Source organism: Durio zibethinus, chromosome 19 (assembly GCF_047325235.1).
Source record: "Durio zibethinus cultivar Kanyao isolate XHJ-2024 chromosome 19, ASM4732523v1, whole genome shotgun sequence".
NCBI lineage: Eukaryota > Viridiplantae > Streptophyta > Magnoliopsida > Malvales > Malvaceae > Durio > Durio zibethinus.
In genome coordinates this window covers 20,389,652-20,409,423 of record NC_143180.1, presented here as the reverse complement: position 1 = coordinate 20,409,423, position 19,772 = coordinate 20,389,652, and the positions used below count along the sequence as shown (strand labels likewise).

General features: G+C 25.0%; 1 protein-coding gene across 1 annotated transcript; it reads left to right on the top strand.

Annotated features, from left to right (window-relative positions):
• Nucleotides 1-15,304: 15,304 nt before the first annotated feature.
• LOC149513511 (uncharacterized) lies at nt 15,305-19,295 on the top strand. The gene is made up of 2 exons (XM_089748192.1): nt 15,305-18,315; nt 18,731-19,295. Exons 1-2 carry the CDS (start codon nt 15,384-15,386, stop codon nt 19,120-19,122), a joined length of 3,324 nt encoding a protein of 1,107 aa, XP_089604318.1. The 5' UTR covers nt 15,305-15,383; the 3' UTR covers nt 19,123-19,295.
• The last annotated feature ends 477 nt before the right edge of the window (nt 19,296-19,772 follow it).

The window sequence follows — 19,772 nt, the reverse complement described above, 5'->3', positions numbered from 1 at the left end:
ATTGTGGTTAAATTTTTTTTATATAATTATGTTAATTTTTAAAATAAACTTTAAAAATAATAATATAAAAATAAATTTAATAATAATACTAAAGTAATAAAAAATGAAAGAAAAGGAAATTTTTATCCAATGATGAGATTTAAAGGTATTCCGAGTAGTGATGCCTACGAAATCTCTAGGTGAGAAGAATTTTTTTTAAATACTATTATTGTATTGGAATATTTATAAAAATTTTTCAATATAATAAAAATTTTCTTTTTGTTAGTAATAAATAAAAATTGATTAGTATATTAAAAATATAAGTAATAAAAATGAGAAAAAAAGAAATTTTATCCAATGATAGGATTTTAAAAGTATTCCGAGTAGAGATGCTTTAAGAAATCCCTAGGTGAGAAGATTTTTTTTAAATATTACCAGTGTATTGGAATATTTATAGAAAAACTTCAATACAATGAAAATTCTTTTTTTTTCTTCAAAATTAAAAATAAGAAATTTAATAAAACAATTAATAAAATTTTTGAAAAAGAATAAAATGTGTGCATCAACATGTTATTATTTGCATTACATACATGACATAATTTTTTTTTACGAAAAGTAAATTTGGACCTCAAAAGATGAGATTCTAAGGGTTCCGAGAAGTGATGCCTAAGAAAATCTCTAGGTGAGAAAAAGTTCTTCTAATGTTACCAACGTACTGGAACATTTTAAGAATAATTTCAATAAAAAGGTTCTAATTTATTTTTCTCAAACAATATTTGAATATAAAAACACTAAATAAAAAAAATCAAGAAAATTAATCTTCAAATACCGAAAATAGGATTGTTTTTTTTATCAAAATCAAAAGATAACATGTAATTAATTGGTACCATTTTTTAACGGGCGCTGTGGGGGTGCTAATCCTTCCCCACATGTAACCGATTCCCGAACCTAGACTATTACGCAGACCCTATAATTATCTTTTTAATAAATTTTTATTAATTTTAAGATTTCATTAAAAGGATATGTTTTAATAGGTGGCCAATCGCACCTAGCCAAAAAAAGATTGGTGGCGACTCCATTATTTTTTAATTTCGTTTTCAAATTCGTCGGGCGAACACAAAATCGTTATGACAAAAAAAATAAAAAAAAAGAAACGAAAAAGTGGCAAAAAACAGGGTGGCTGATGCCTGGCACCAGCCACCCTGTAGCCACTTACAGCATACCCTGCCTAGTCCATTCACCAACCTCTGACTAGCCATCCGACCAGCCTCACCAGCATATCCCAACTGTCACCCTACAGCCACCACCTACCCATGACCCTGTAAACACCCCAGCACTGTAAAACACCCAATTCCTTTCCCTTTCAGATCTCTTTGGGACCACCCAAAAAAACACGCTACCTTCAAACACCCAGAACCCTTCAATTCCAACACCGCCCCTTTCAACATCCCATAGACCCATACCCATCAGAAAACCAAAAAAATCAACATGAAAAAAACACAAAAACAGAAGCCCCAGTCCTCGTTGAATCGGCGAGGAACCCAGCACCAAGGAGATACCTGCAACAAAAAAAAAAGATCACTAGTTTGAGTTTTTTTTTTTTTAAAAAAAAAGGGTAAGAAATTTCAAAACTCGATTTATGTCGATCGGGATCGTTTCTCATGAAAAGGGTGACAGATCTGAGCTAAGGAGGTTGAACGAAACCTCTTGGTCAATTTTGAAATTTTTCGATCACCGGCAACCACCGTCGGCAGTGACCTAAGCGACGGCTGGAGCAGCAGTCGGCAATTAGATGGCAAGAGAGCTCTAGAGCTCTCCTTTTTTTTTCTGAAATAGGAAAAGAATGAACCCAAAAAAAATTTTAGTTATATATAGAAAAGCCTAAAGCTCAAAACGACGTCATTTAAGCTAGGGAGGATCTGCGCGTGCACCCGGACCCGACCCAGGGTCTATGCAACCGACCCGCCAACCTCGCTCCTTAGCGGCTCTAAACCGGTTTGACCAACTGCACCGAACCACTCCTTAGACTAGCCCGAACCGTTTCTCAACTTGCTCAACCTAACTGTGCGTTGAACCGAACCCTTTTCAGTCCAATTGAACCATCATTGACTAGACCATTGACCGGTCCAGTTCAATTAAAATTTTTTTTTAAATTTTTGAATTTTTTTATATATTATTATTTTTGTTATTTTGAGTATTTTCTTTATATTTATGCATGATAAATTTTAAAATTTGTTAGGATAAATATTTAATTGTTTTAATAATAATAAAAATGAAAACAAGTAAGATAATAATTAAAAATATATATTAAAAATGCTCAAAAGAATAATAATAATAATAATATATTTTTTATTATATTTTTTGCCTAGATGTTGGAGGGGATAAAAACATATTCCTAAAAATAATTCCGCCTAGATGTTGGGGAATTATTATTAATAAATTTTCATAAAAAAGAAATATATGAAAAATTCTTAATTAATCTTCAAAAATCACTAAAATCGAATTTGCTCCAAAAATTCGCCTAGATGTTGGAGATTTTTAGAAATATTCGCATTTTCTTAAAAATGAAACCTTAAGTATTAAATCTTAAATTCCAAAATCTCTTAAATCCAAACTCTTAAATTTCAAAATCTCCTAAATCCAAACCCCTAAAATCCAAAACCATAAAATCCAAGCTCTTAAAATCCAAACTCTAAACCTTCCATACCATAAAATTTAAGCCTTAAGACCCTCTAAACCTTAAAACCAAACCCTAAAATCCTCAAAACTCAACCCAAAACCCTAAAATCCGAATCTTCAAAATCTTGAAACCCTAACCTTTAAAACCTCTACTTAAGCCCTTGCTTAAAACATTCTGAAAATTCTAAGGACACGTGTGAAAATCTCATTTGAAGTAATTTGTTCCCGAATGCCACCTAGATGGTGGTGTGTTTAGGAAACTTTATTTCGTTAAGTTTCTTCACACGAGTTCTTAATTCGCATTAATAATAAGATTAATAAATAAAAAGTATAATAGTAAATTGGAATCTTAAATATAAACAGTCACACCTAAGCTCTGCCTAGATGTTGGAGAGTCAGGGTGGTCTCAGTATACTTGAGAACCCAACTTTAAAATTACGTGTCATCCTACATAACATTCATTGGCATACATATGTTAGTGTGTTATCATCGATAATTGTCTGCATTATTCTCTCTTTAATTTTTATTTACTATTTGATGATAAAATATTTTATAATAAAAGAGAATAATACATTTTTAATAAAAATTGTGATATTATAAAATAAAATAAAAATAACATTCCGAAGGAAATAATTCTTAGTACTCTACCTATATGTTGGAGAGTCACTAATTATCTTCTATAAAGATTGTTATTTCATTTTAAGGATTACCATGTTAAATCTTAAGCGAAAAGAGTTATTTTAAATTCTGCCTAAATGTTGGAGAATTTTAAAATAATTCTTTAACTTCAAGATTTTCTCGATATTCCTAAATAATGAGCTTTAGCAAAATTTTATTTTTCCAAATGAAGGGAATTAGTGTTAAATTTCAAATTGTAACCAATTTTATCCAACACCGAAAATAATGCGTAATTAAATGGTATCAATTTATGGGCGTTGTGGGGGTGCTAATCCTTCCTCACACGTAACCGACTCTCGAACCCAACCTAATTTTTCGTAGATCAAAATTTTTTATTTTTGATAAACTTTAAACTCGCTTTTATAGTTTTATTAAAAAGATAAACTTTTGAGTGATCAAACACACCCTAACAAAGATTGGTGGCGACTCCTCCATTTATTTCGATTTTTGAAACCCTTTTATGTTTGGCGGTCCCAAAACCGTTACGACAAACTTTTTTACTTCATGTGTTATATCTCAATTTAGCTTACAAATTAAAGAATATATTTATTAAATAATAAATAAAACTATTTTTTTATCTATTTTTCAAATTTTCTTTTCAAAACATACATTAAAAAAATAACATATTTACATATTTTTAATGTTTTCACTTTTCTCTCCTTAAATTTTTAATTCATTGATTAAATCAACATCGATTTTTGTACTAAAAAATTTATGATGAAGAGAGATTTTTCATTCAAAGCCATAACAAATCACATAGACGTCAAAAATAACTTATATTAGATTTACATTGAATAGCATTAGGATTAATTACCTAGAACTTTGCTTGCTCAATACTCAAAAATCTATAACGTCAAGGTTGCAATTTGTTTTGGCTTTCCATTAGCAACATCTACTTATGTATCTTTCTGCATTTGTTAAAATTGATAATAATTTTATATGTTAAAAAGTCAATTATAAATCATATTGTTGTTATAATTTATAAAATTCTAAATAATATTATTAAAAATTATAAGTCATTCAATTCATACTATATATTTTTGTATTTATTGCTATTGTTGTTTTTATTGATATCATATAACACAATAATTTATTTTATTATGAAAAAACTCTTTATTTAAAGTCAATTAATTTTAAATTGAATGTCTTCTAAAACTTTTTTTATTTTATGTTTTTATGTTTTTTATTTTAGATGCTCAATTTGATTTATATAACATGATTTTTTTTAATTCATCAATTTAAATTTTGAGTTTAAGTTTTTATTTAATATATTTAATAAAAAATTTACAATTTTTCTTACAAAATTTTATCTAAAACCTCATTTAAAATGAGGGAAAATAATAGAAGCAGTCGAATTAACAACCGCATTCCCACACTTTAAATTTTGTGAAGCCACGTCAATTAACTTTTGTAAATCAAAACCAGTTACTTGTTTAGATAATTTTAGTTTCAGTAATGATATTTTTCAAATGCTTTCTTTTGCTGTGGAGTATAACTTGATTGGATTTGTTTTAAATGTTTATTACATATAGAAATAAATATATTCCTATCATGTTTTTCACTTACACATTTTTCTTTTATTGTTGAAATTTTTTTACAATTTAATTAGTCAATATTTATTATTAATTAAAAATAAAAAATTAAGTCATTTCTATTATTATGAAAAAAAAAAGTTAATATTTGAAAAGGTCAAAAATAATGATTTGTCCTTTTCATCTCACGATCAAAGATATTAAACAACTTGTAATAACAGGCACCTGAATTTAAGTTGCACAACTTGAATGACGTCTAATGCATTTAAGCGTTTAATGCAACTAAGTGTTTCACAACATCCAAGTGTTTTTCCAACTGCCCCCGTCAGTCACTGTTTAATGCATTTAAGCGTTTTTTTGACACAATGGTACTTCACTTTGCTGTTTAGATAGCGAAGGCACGATCTGATTTTGCTTGAACGGAAGACTTAAACTTCATTGATGGGAAAGGGGGTGTGGTGGCTCACTACAGTAAACTTTTGAGACTTTTGATATTTTTTTTATTTTTAATTAATAAATTATGAAATAATTTTTTAATTTAATATAATGAAAATTTTTATTATATAATAAACTTATAAATAAATAAAATTATTATTATTATTATTATCTTATTAACTAAAAATTATTATTTTATCATTATATAAAAAATTAGTAACTAAATATTACATTATAAACTAAAAATAAAATTTAGTATTATATTATATTATTATTTTAACTAAATATAGATAACTACATCATTAATAAAAAATTAAAGAAAAAATATTGTTTGATATATTATTATTTTTTATTTTTTAATTATTTATCAATAAAATAATTATTTGATAAAAAATAATTTGATGATTTTTCAAATATTTATTAATTTTATAAATATTAAATAATTTAAAATTTATATGTAATCTAATATACTTAATAGTTATTTCTTTTCTAACTACAATTAAATTCACTTTCATTATTCATTTGCATCGAAATACATATATTCATAATTAATTTTAATTTTATATATATAGTATTTAATCTTACTTTTTTAATCTCATCTAAATTATTCGTATTACCCATATAAATGGACCTCAAATCATTTTTATTACACTAAAAGTGTTAATTTATCCAATTTCGATGAAAGATTTAATTTTTTATTTGAATAAAAATAAAATAAATATTAAATTTTAGAAATTGAATCTGAAATGTGTAAAATTTTAAAACTTCACTTACAAAATTTCTTTTAATTCATTTAAAGCTCAATTTGAATTACATCGTAACTTCGTTGTAGTGTGAGTAAGTACCTTTTTACTATAATTTCACTGTGATTATCCATTTGGATAATTTTATTACAGTGCAATTAATCCTATGTGGCATCGATCGGAGGAATAATCTCCATTGGTGAAAAAGGATGCAGTGACTCACCGCATTCCATTTTGGACATTTTTGTTCTCATAAAATTCTTTTAATTTCATTTTACCCATTCTTTAAAAGTTTATTAAGATTAAAATAATTATAATAAATTTAAAAATAATATTTTATTTCTATTCGCATTGTTATTTTTTAATTATATCTTTAAATAATTAATTTTTAATATTTTTAATATTAAATAAATTTAAAATATGTATTAAAATAATTTTTAATTCATTAATAAAATATGTCCATAATAATAATTTTTTATTTTCACATCACTACTATCATTATTTTTGCATTTAAATACATATTCAATCATTGATTTTAACCTCACATTTATGTATTTAATCTCACCATTATAATAATTTATTTTATTTTTAATCTTATTATAATTAATTTCATCACCCATGTATGTCTTTTTTGAAACGATTCTTGCAAATCTTTCAACTTATAATTTAATTGATACCATGAATACATTAGAAATGGGTGGCCAAAAGAATAGGATAAGACTCCATATTGGATAAAAGATTTGCTTTAACCAAATTAAATGAATAAAATTTTACACATATTTTAGAATTATTATTTTATATATTGACTTGACTGTTGATTTATGGTTTATAGCACTAGCATGTTCATTTAATAATTGAATTATTATTTTATATACATATATATTGACCATAGAGTTTTTAAAAATTTATTAACTTTTATAAATATATTATTATAAAATACATGTTAATTTTTTAATTTTGTTTATAAAATTTATATTAGATAGTTTTGCACATTGATATGTAATAAAATCTTCTAATTTATGCCATTTTTGGTTCCATCAAGAAAACAATTAAATAAAAATTTGGTAACTCACTTTTGGATTGTATTTCTTCTGAAGATCGAGCTGTGTGTAATTCTTGGGGTCTCGAAATCATTTAAATTTATTATGGTTAAGTATTTTTGGTTAAACTATTATTAAATTCAAACTGATTGATCTTGTTTTTTGAAGTAGACTTGATCTGTTTTTTTTTTTTTTTTTAATGAATAAATTGATTCATTCATGCCAAAAAAAAAAAAAAACTTTTAATTTTTTAATTTAAATTTTTAATTTTATTTAATTATTTTAATAAAAAATTTAATAAACTTACATAATTTCATTTAATTCATTTAAGTCTTTTTTATTGCACCATAATGTTGATATTGTTAACTATTACGTATCTTCCAACCTATAGTTTAATTAGCACCATAAACACGTTAAAAATGAGAGGCCAAAAAATTGGATAGGACTCCATATCGGATAAAAGATATGCTTTAAATGAATAAAAATTTATACATATTTTAGAATTGTTATTTTATAAATTGACTTGACTGATGATTTATGGTTTATAGAGTTGGTATCTTCATTTAATAATTGAATTATTATTTTATACAAATATACAGAAGATAGAGTTGTTAAAAATTTATTAATTTTTATAAATATATTATTACAAAATACATGTCAATTTCTTAATTTTTTTTATAAAATTTAAAAAACTTATATTATATCAGTTTTAATCCATAATTTATCTATGTACTTAGTTTTTTTTTTTAATTATTACAGTTTAAAATTTTAATTGATGTATTAGATAATTTTCATTTAAAATAATTATCATTAAAAGTTTTTAACCTGATTAAAATAAGCGCAAATTACACTAAAATCTTCTTTTATTTACATTATAAAAGAAAAAAAAATCAATTATCAATATTTATGAAAAAATTGAAAATTTAATTTAATTATTTTATATAATCACAATAAATTTAAAATTTAAATAACAGTATTTACATTTTTTTCTATATTGTAACGTTTTTATTAAAAAAATCCAACAAAATTAATTTAAACATAAAAGACCTATTGATCTTAAAGTTGTATTTTTCACTTGATGTAGATGTTTCATAGAAAATGAAAATGATGTTGTATTTTGCATAAATTGATTTTAAAATATATAATTGCATCCTAAATGAAATAACAGGATAAACCCAATAAAAAAAATGTTCAAAGGGATATGAATAAAATCTAAAATCTAAAATCATTTTAAATTTATTTCAAAAATATTAAACAAAAAATGATTAAATAAAAATAAAAATAAAAATCTATAAATTAAAAGATTTTGTTTCATAGATTAAGTGTGTAAAATTAAAAAAAAAATTTTGATAAATTTTTTAAATAAATATTTTTATCGTTGAATAAGCACCGATCAAAAATGAATTATAAATAATATTTGATTTCTTTTTACATTCTTATTGATTTTTTTGAAATCCATCAATTTATCAATTTAACTTTTTTATTAAATTACTTTTTGTAAAGAATTTTTCAAATTTCACTTTAAAAAAGTTCATCTAAATTGGTTATTTTTAACGTGTTGGTAAAACTACTAATAAGTTAATGTTAAAATTAATAATTTGATTAAAAATTTTTAATCAATTTATTTATATTTTAAAAATTGGTATGGACTTTAAAATTATAATTTTGTTTTAATTATTAAATAACTTGATTCCAAGATAGTAAATAAAATATTATAAGAATCAAAACTCCAAATCTTATATGAAATAAAATCAATTCTAACTTTTTCATTTCATGTTATATCTTGATTTAGTTTACAAATTAAAGAGTATATTTATCAAATAATAAATAAAAATAGATTTTTGATCTATTTTTCAAATTTTCTTATCAAACATACATTAAAAAAAATTCATATTAACATATTTTTAATGTTTTCACTTTTCTCTCCTTAAAATTTTAATCCATTGATTAAATTAACATCAATTTTTTTGTACTAAAATGTCTATGATGAAAAGATTTTTTTATTTAAAGTCAGAACATATCACATAGACGTAAAAAATAACTTATGTTATATTTACATTGAATAGTGTTAGGATTAATTAACTAGAACTTTACTAGCCCAATATGCAAAAAATCTGTCGCCCTAAGGTTGCACTTTGTTTTGGCTTTCCATTAGCAACAATTACTTGTGTATCTTTCTTGATGAAATTGATAATAATTTTATATGTCAAAAAATCAATTATAAATCATATTGTTGTTATAATTTATAAAATTCTAACCAATATTATTAAAAATTATAAGTCATACTATTCATACTATATATATTTGTATTTAGTTGCTATTGTTGTCTTTATTGATACCAACGGCACAATAATTTATTTTATTATAAAAAACCTTTTATTTAAGATCAATTAATTTTAAATCAGATGCCTTTTAAAAAAATTTTATTTTATGTTTTTTATTTTAAATGCTTAATTTGAGTTATGTAACATGATTTTTTTTTAATTTATCAATTTAAAATTTTAAGTTTAGCTTTACTTTAATATATTTAACAAAAAATTCACAATTTTACTTACAAAATTTTATCTCAAGACCTGATTTAAAATGAAAGGAAATACTAGCAACAGTCAAAATAATAACCGCATTCCCTCCCTTCAAATTTTGTGAAACCACGTCATTTAACTTTCGTAAATCAAAATCGGTTACTTGTTTAGATAGTTTTAACTTCAGTAATAACATTTTTCAAAGGCTTTCTTTTGCTGTGAAGTATAACTTGATTGGATTTGTTTTAAATGTTTATTACATAAAGAAATAAATATATTCCAATTGTTTTTTTCACTTAAACATTTTTCTTTAGTTGTTGACAATCTTTTTACAATTTAATTAGTCAATATATATTATTAATTAAAAATAAAAAAGTAAGTCATTTCTATTATTACAAAAATAAATGTTACGGTTGAAAATAAAAAAGTAAGTCACATCTATCTTTCATTTTCATCAAAAATTATATATTTATAATTAATTTTAATTTTACAGATATAATATTTAATCTTACCTTTTTAATCTTATCTAAATCGATCTTATTACCTATTTAAATAGATCATAAATAATTTTTATTGCATTAAAAATATCAATTTTATCCAAATTCGATAAAAAATTTAAATTTTTTTGAATAAAAAGAAAATAGATATTAAATTTTAGAAATTGAGATTGAAATGTGTATGATTTTAAAACTTCACTTACAAAATTTTCTTTAATTTGTTTAAGGCTCAATTTTTAATGCCTTAGTGCCCGTTTGGATTCTACTACACTTTCGATGCTATATGATTGAACTGATTGCACCACCAATTGATCCAAATATTAACTCTAGTAAGATTTATTCAGTATAATTTTTTTATTAAATTACTTTTTAATTACAGTTACAGTAATTTTTTTAATCATAATTATAATAATTTTTATTTTTATTTTTAATCTTATCATAATAAATCTCACAACCTATCTATCTAAATGGATCTTACTTTCTTTATATTGTAATTTTACTTTTTTTAATAACTTATTTTGAAAGGCAAGTCCTTTCAGGCATTTTCCCATGATCCATCTCGGGTCACAATTTTTATATGTAGAATAAAAGTGAATAAGCAAGAACTACAATAAACAGTTAATGGTGAAAAAAATTAAAATCAATTTAAAATTGTAGTGTTGGGTCCAGTTTAAATTAATTTTTTATTTGATTTAAATCAAATTTGGATATTAAATTTATATATTAAGTTCGAGTTGGATTTAAAATCTGAATGTGAAAAACAAAAAAAAAATAAATCGAATCAAATTATATATGTTTATTAGTTTTTAAATTTTTAAAAATTTTTCTAAAATAAAAATAATTATTTATATAAATCTATTTAAATATATTAAAAATTATATTAAAATAATAAATAAAAATTTAAATTTAAAAATTAATGAACCGAATCGAAATTGTTAAAATTCATTTTGGATTAGATTAGTTTTAAAGAAAGATCAATTTAAATTCGAATCAAATTTAAAAAAATCATAATATTATACATTCTAAAAAAACGAATTAAATCCAATCCAATCTAAACCATTAATAACCCTAAAAAAATTATTATTAACAAAAAAAATTAATCATCTCCCAATCACTTTTTTTTTTTTTTTAATTATCACCCTCTATTATTTCGCTCCCACTTGCTCTCCATGGTATCATTTCGCTTCCACTTAAATCCCTAAGTTTTTTATTTTCAAAAATACAAAATGATATATTTAAAATTTATAAAATGTGTTTAAATGAAATTTTTTATAATTTTGAAAAAAATTAAATGAAAACATTTTAAAATGCATTATTTTAAAATATTAATGTTTATAATAATTTTAAAAAAATTATACATATCAAATTGAATTCAAAAAATTTAAAACTCATTGACTCATAAAATTAATAGAGTTTATATATATATATATAAGTATAATATATGAATGATAAAATATAATATTTAATATTAATATTTATAATTTTATTAAATTTAGTCAAATCAAATTGATTGACTTAATTGAATTACAAACTAATTTAAAAACTCATTAATAAAAAAACAATTTAATCGAATAAATTTGAATCAAATTTTAAATTTTTTATTTAAATTAAACTCAAATCAAAGTTAAATTTAACTCAAATTTAATAATTTATAGATTCAATTTGAATACATCCTAATAAGGAGCAAATATTTGAAGGAATAATGGCAAACCTAGTATCCAAAATATGGCAGAATCAATGGCAAATTTAGCAATTCATGTTGCAAAACTTATTGAGAAATTAAATTCTGTCAAGGAAGAATTGTTCAATGAATTTAACAATTCCATGGGACTTCTATGATAGATCCAAATTTACAGCAAATGGAATTTCAACCATATACGTTGAAAAAAAATGCTGAAATTAAAGTCCATGCGAAGGGCAATAAAATTATTGACGACAGGAGTGAAAATCAGTACAAAACGATGAGTCAGCAAAACATGAGATACCAAATGTCAAATCTTGAAACAGAGAGGCATCCAATCCCAAAGATTAACAAGGAAAAGAAATCAGGCATCTCAGCAAGTCCATCAACAGAAAGGACAAAGCAACTACAGTTCCTCAGATTTACAAGATAACAATCATGTGAAAAAGAAAGGAGTTTGGGTAAAAACCATTCCCCATTACAAATTTAACTCAGAATTGATATTGCCAACTTGTGAAGAAAGTAGAATTTTACAGTCGTACCTATAGTCAGAAGGAAAAAGAAGTTTTGAGCTACTTGAACCACTCATTTATAATGACATACAGCTGTTAAGAGAGAATCAATTATTTAAATATCTGATGTAAGCAATGATGTAAAAAGTTCTATTTTATACGACGATATTAATTCAAAATTTAATTTAATTATTTTATAAAATTATTTTTAATATTAATTTAAAATTTAATTTAATTAATTTATAAAATTATTTTTAAAAAATAACACTTATAACATTTTTTTATTTCAAACGACAACTTTGTTTATAAAAAAATTCTGTTTATATTTTAAATTTATACAATTAATATTTTTTTTAAAAAAATTTAAAAGTAGGAGAAATTATTTAAAGTTAGCCGTTAATCTATAAAAAAAATTTACAGATCATTTAAAATTTTTTAAATTTATAAATTATTTATCAATAAAAAATTATAAAAATTTAAATTTAAATATTTTACATTTATATTATAAAATTTAACCACTTATATCGATCTCAATTTTGAATTTATACAATTAATTTATATTTACATATATCTCCGATTGTGACAATTTCATCAAAATAATATAATCAAAATGTACTTCTTTTAGTTTTATTTATAAAATATTTTTTTTTTTGCCAATTGAATTAATTTTAATCTATTTTTAACACTTTAGTATCAATTTGAATTTGATCACATTTTTTATGTAATACGATTGAATTTATTATATTATTAATTAAATTTAAATGTTAATTTTAGTGAGATTTATTCAATATAAATTTTTTATTAAAATTTTTTCGATCACAATTATAATAACTTTTTTTTAATCATACCAACAATAACTTTTATTTCTATTTTTAATCTTACCATAATAAATCTTATCATTTATCTAAATAATGGAGTCTTACTTTCTTTATATCGTAGCATTACTTTTTTTAATAACTTACTTTGAAAGACAAGTTCCTTCAGGCTCTTTCCTACGATCCATCTTGGGTCACAGTTTTTATATGTTGAATAAAAGTGAATAAGCAAGAATTATAATAAAAAGTTAATGGTGAAAAAAAATTAAAATTTGATTTCAAATCATGGTATTAAATTCAATTTAGATCAAATTTTTTACTTGATTTAGATCAAATTTAGATATTAAATATATATATATATATTAAATTTAGATCAAATTTAAGATCTGAAAAAAGTTGAATCAATTATATATGTTTATTAATTTTTATATCTATTTTTAAATTTTTATAAAATAAAAATAATTATTTTATATAAATCTCTTTAAATATGTTAAAAATTAGATTAAAATAATATATAAAAAATTAAATTTAAAATTAAAAACCAATGAACAAAACCGAATTAATAAAATTTGGTTTAGATTAGATCAATTTAAAAAAAAAGATTAATTCGAATTCAGATCAAATTTTAAAATTTTGTAATATTATATATTCTAAAAAAACGAATTAAATCTAATCCAATTTAAATTATTATCACTCCTAAAAAAAAATATTATTACCCAAAAAAAAAATCCATGCTATTGCTATATATAAAATCCTCTATTTGAAATTGAAGTGCACGTTTAGCCAAATTACCAGCGACTTTATTTCTTATCCATTGAGAAGTTTACTAAGCATAGAGTGAAAATTTTCAAGTAATTTCGACCAAAAAATTTTTTTTTCAAGTAATTCCTTAATTTTTCTCTTTTAAAGAATGTTTGTGTTGGGTTTTGTCTCTTTAGAGTATGATCTTTTGTAATATTCCAAGATGATAGAGCTTGACATAAAAAAAATACTTGTAAACTAAACTAAGGAGACTTACATTCTAAGAAGTCTTTTTAGAATATCATCTTGAAATATTTTGTTTATAATCTTGAAATAAATTTAAAATTAATATTTTGTTTCTACTCTCATTATTATTTTTTATTATATCTTTAAATAATTAATTTTTTATATTTTATATATTAAATAAAATTAAAATATGTATTAAAATAATTTTTTAATTTGTTAGTGGATTAATGTCTGTAATCATTTTTTATTTTCACATTACTACTACAGTTACTTTTACATTGAAATGCATATTCAATTATTGATTTTAATTTCATAGTTGCATATCTAATCTTATTGGTACAATAATTAATTTTATCATTATCTTTATTTTTAATTTTATGAGGACCAATCTTATTATCCATCCAAATGAATCGTAAATCTTTTATGTTGCCTATAATATTAATGATTCTTATGTATCTTGCAATTTATAATTTAATTGGTACTATGAACATATTAAAAATGGGTGGCCCAAAGAAAGATACTTTAATTAAATTAAATGAATTAAAATTTATGTATATTTTAGAATTATTGTTTTATATATTGACTTGACTATTGAATTATGGTTTATATTTAATAATTGAATTATTATTTTATATGCATATATATATTGATGATAGAATTTTTAAAAATTTATATATTTTTGTAAATATATTATTATAAAATACATGTTAATTTGTTAATTTTGTTTATAAAATTTATAAAATTTATATTAAATAATTTTTAATTTGTTAATTTTTTTACATACTTATTTTTTTAATTATGACCTAATGATATGTAATAATCCTATAAACTCATTTATCAAGTTTAATTTGATTGATGTATCATATAATTTTTATTTAAATTAATTATCATGAATTTTTTTAAAACTTTACTTTTGATTAAAACAAGTGCAAATTAACTAAACTAAAATAATCTTTTATTTACTTTATAAAAAAATAAAATATAAAAAATTAATATTGATGGGAAAGTTTAAAATTTAATTCAATTAATTTATACAATAACAATAAATCTAAAATTTAAATATCAATATTTATAATTTTTTTATGTTACAATTTTTTTATAAAAAAATTTAATAAAGTTAATTTAAACGTAAAAGATTCACAATGTTGAAGTTACATTTTTTCACTTAATTTGGATGTTTCATAGTGACTGAATTGCGCTAGTTTTTTGCATAAATACCTCACCATGCCAGCCAATGTAATTTACAACAATTAACAAACAATACTTTTTGAACCATCCAAATCATGGCATCTTTCATGATACCATTCAAAGCCCTGTTCTTCCTCATAGTCGTCCTGCATCAGCCTCCCTTTGTTTTTGCTTCTTCATCCTCCGTTGCTGCAAATGAAACGGAAACTCTTCTAAAATGGAAAGCTAGTCTTGACAACAACACCCAAACTTTGCTCTCTTCTTTGTGGGTTGGAGGCAACCATTGCAACTGGGTGGGAATCACTTGCGACATGGATGGAACCATCACCGATCTAAGCCTTCCAGATCATATGTTGAACTTGAAAGGTACACTTCATAGTCTTAACTTTTTTTTCTTCCCTAACCTGGTGTGGCTTAACCTTCGTAACAACTCACTGTATGGGTCCATTCCCTCACAGATTGGGAACCTTTCCAAGCTCACCCACCTTGACTTGTCATACAATACTTTTTCTGGGAATATTCCATCCGAAATTTCCTTATTGAGAAGTCTTGAGTTGATTTCCTTATCAAATAATGAGATCAATGGTTCCATTCCACAAGAAATAGGAAGGTTGAGTTCAGTTTCCAAGATCTATTTCTATGTTAACCATCTAAGTGGTTCTATACCTGAAGAGGTTTGCAACCTTTCCAAGCTCACTGAGCTTGACTTGTCACAGAATAATTTCTTTGGAAGTATTACTTCTAAAATCGGAAGGTTGAGTTCACTTTCTATACTTGCCCTTAATGCAAACAATCTCACCGGTCCAATACCTATTTCCATTGGAAGCTTGCACAATTTGTCCCGACTTATCCTTGTTGACAATAGGCTCAATGGTTCCATACCTAAAGAAGTTGGAATGATGAAGTCACTTAATATGCTTGATCTTTCAACCAACCAACTAACTGGTCCTATCCCAACATCTATAGGAAACTTAAGTAACATGGTATGGCTCTATCTGTATGAAAATCAGCTCTCTGGTTCTATCCCCAATGAAATAGGATTGCTTCAATCTCTTAATACGTTGCAGTTGTTAAGTAATAATCTCACCGGTGTCATCCCTGCTCCCATAGGAAACTTGACCAGCTTATCTACTCTCTACCTTCATCAAAATATGTTTTATGGTTCAATCCCTGCTTCCATAGGAAAATTGACCAGCTTATCTACTCTCGACCTTGATCAAAATATGTTCTCTGGTTCAATCCCTGCTTCAATTGGAAACATGACGACGCTTGTGGAGTTATATCTTCAAAATAATCATTTATCAGGGCCAATTCCTTCGTTCAGCAATCTTACTCATTTGGAATCATTCCAAATATCGGACAACCATTTCAGTGGTCCATTACCTGAGAATGTATGCCACGGTGGACAACTCGAATGGCTTGGGGCTATGAACAACAATTTGAGGGGTCCGATCCCATCAAGTTTAAGAAACTGCAAAAGCTTATACAGAGTTAGGTTTGAAGGAAACCAGTTGACAGGAAATATATCAGAAGCTTTTGGTATATATCCTAATTTGAATTATATTGCATTAAGCAACAACAAATTTTATGGTGAACTTTCGCCAAACTGGGGGCAATGCCATAATCTAACAAGCCTACGAATCTCCAATAATAACATTTCTGGAAAGATACCACCTGAGCTGAAGCATGCAACTCAATTACACGAACTCGATGTCTCTTCAAATCATCTCATTGGTGAGATTCCCAAGGAATTGGGAGCATTGACATTGATGTACAAACTTTTGCTAAGTGGTAACCAACTTTCAGGCAAAATTCCACCAGAGATTGGAGTTCTTTCAAATCTAGAACATCTTAACTTGGCATCAAACAATTTGAGTGGACCGATTCCTAATCAACTTGGAGAGTGCTCAAAGTTATTGGACCTGAATTTGAGCAAGAATAAACTTGGAGAAAGCATTCCACTTTCAGTAAGCTACATAAATGGCCTTCAAAATCTAGATTTAAGTCAGAATTTACTTATTGGGGAGATACCACAACAGCTTGCAAAATTACATTTCTTGGAAACATTGGACCTTTCTCACAATATGCTTAATGGTTCCATCCCAAATTCTTTTAATAATTTGCAAAGCTTGACTGTTGTGAATATATCTTACAATCAATTAGAAGGCCCTATTCCTAACATTAAGGCATTTCATGAGGCTTCATTTGATGCCTTAAGAAACAATAAGGGACTATGTGGTAATGCCACTGGACTAATGCCTTGTGCTGTCACTGCAACTAGCAGCGGTCGTAGGAAAAGCACCAAAGTCATCATTTTCATTGTGCTTCCACTCTTTGGTCTTCTTCTTTTGCTTTTTATCATAGCTGGAAGTTTCCTTACTCTTTGCCAAAAGAACCAAACCAGAAAATACGAGTCAATCGAGGCACAACTTGGAGATTTTTTCACATTGTGGGGTTATAATGGAAGAATACTTTATGAGAACATTATTGAAGCCACTGAAGATTTCAGCTCCAACAATTGCATTGGTTCAGGAGGCTATGGAGCTGTTTATAAAGCTGCGCTACCCATTGGTGAGGTGGTTGCTGTGAAGAAACTTCACCAATCTGAAGATAGCATGATTTCCAACAACTTGAAAGCCTTTGAAAACGAGATGCATGCTTTATCAGAAATAAGGCATCGTAACATTGTGAAGCTGTATGGCTTTTGTTCACATCCGAAGAACTCATTTTTGGTTTATGAGTTTGTAGAAAGGGGAAGTTTGAGAATGGTGTTAAGCAACAAGGACGAGGCAATGGAGTTGGATTGGGAGAAGAGGCTTAATGTTGTAAAAGGAGTGGCCAATGCCTTGTCTTATATGCATCATGACCATTCACCACCGATAATTCATCGAGACGTTTCCAGCAACAATGTTCTTCTAGATTTGGACTATGAGGCTCATGTCTCAGATTTCGGTACAGCCAGGTTTTTAAAGCCTGACTTTTCCAATTGGACCTCACTTGCTGGCACTTTCGGGTATATAGCTCCAGGTATTTATTGGTATCTTTTTTTTAAGACACTATAAACATGTCATTATTCAATTAAAACTGTTAGTTTTGTGTGCAAATTGATGCGGTAAAACAAAGTTCAAATTGTATTATGATTGTAACTTTTCAAATTGTAAGTATCAAATTAAGAATTTTATTATAATTCAAGTATCGAATGTGTAATTAATCTTTGAAGTTTAACACTTAATTTTTCAATATTCAATATATCAAAGTGATGAACTAAATGTAAAATTTTGTTAGAACCTAAGAATTTCAATTTTCAAGTATTCTTCTAAATATTTACAATTTTTTTTCAACATTGTTTCTCAATATTCTTTATTCTTACATAATAGTGTATTGATAAGATATATTTCTTGCTTAATAGAGCACATTGATTAAATATATATTTTTTAAGCAGAGTTGACTTATACAATGAAAGTAGATGAGAGATGTGATGTTTACAGTTTTGGAGTGCTAACAATGGAAATATTTATGGGGAGGCATCCTGGTGATTTGATTTCATGTTTACCATTATCGTCATCGACATCGACATCGGTACCAAATGACAACCAACAAATTTTACTTAAAGATGTGATAGACCAACGTCTTTCACCACCGGTAAGACAAGTTGCAAAAGATGTTGTCTCCACTACAAAGCTAGCATTTGCATGCTTGAATGGCAATTCCCAACTTTGGCCAACCATGCGACAAGTTGCTCAAGCCCTTAACCGTCAATCGCTTCCGTTGCCCAATCCTTTCTCAATCATAATATTGGGAGAATTGTGGGATCATGAAGTTTGCAGCGGCTAATATTAAGGTGTTAATAATTTGAATAACAATTCTAAGCACTCTATTTCTTTTTCTCTTCTTTGTATTGAAAATGTTTAAGCACTCTAATAGTAAAGCTTTTGTAATGAATCGGCTATGATATAAAACAGCTGTGTTTAAGCATTAAATTTGTATATTCAAGATTTTTTATTTCTAAAATGTAACTAATGGCCAGACATAAAATTTTGACTTTCATATCAATTGTAATATTGTAGTACCGATTTGCTATAATACTTTCACTTTGGAATGCTACAGTAAGTTTAAAATCGCTTTTTTATTTGTTTGAAAAAACAAAGAATACAATTGGTGAGTACACCAAATTATAGTAAACACAACTTCATGCAATAACCTTTTGATTTTTCTATTTGTTGACCATTTATTCATTGACACACCAACACATGATTTTTCATAATTTCATCTTTCTAACCTTTTTTCATATCGTACCTTTTAAATCATTCAAAATTTAATTGTAATTGTATTGAGTACACTTGAAAGGGATTTGAGTGATGATTTTGAAGTATATCTATACATTTAACTTGTACTTATTTTTTACTAAAATGCTAAAAAATGTCATACTTTTCTCACATTTCTCAAATAAATTTATCTTTTTTTAATCCAATGGATAGTACAAA

Bases quoted from the DNA above. Each gene is read 5' to 3' on its own strand.
- LOC149513511 (XM_089748192.1), top strand. From the start codon at position 15,384: ATGGCATCTTTCATGATACCATTCAAAGCCCTGTTCTTCCTCATAGTC. The intron at 18,316-18,730 runs GTATTTATTGGT...TTTTTTAAGCAG, and splicing joins TTTCGGGTATATAGCTCCAG to AGTTGACTTATACAATGAAA.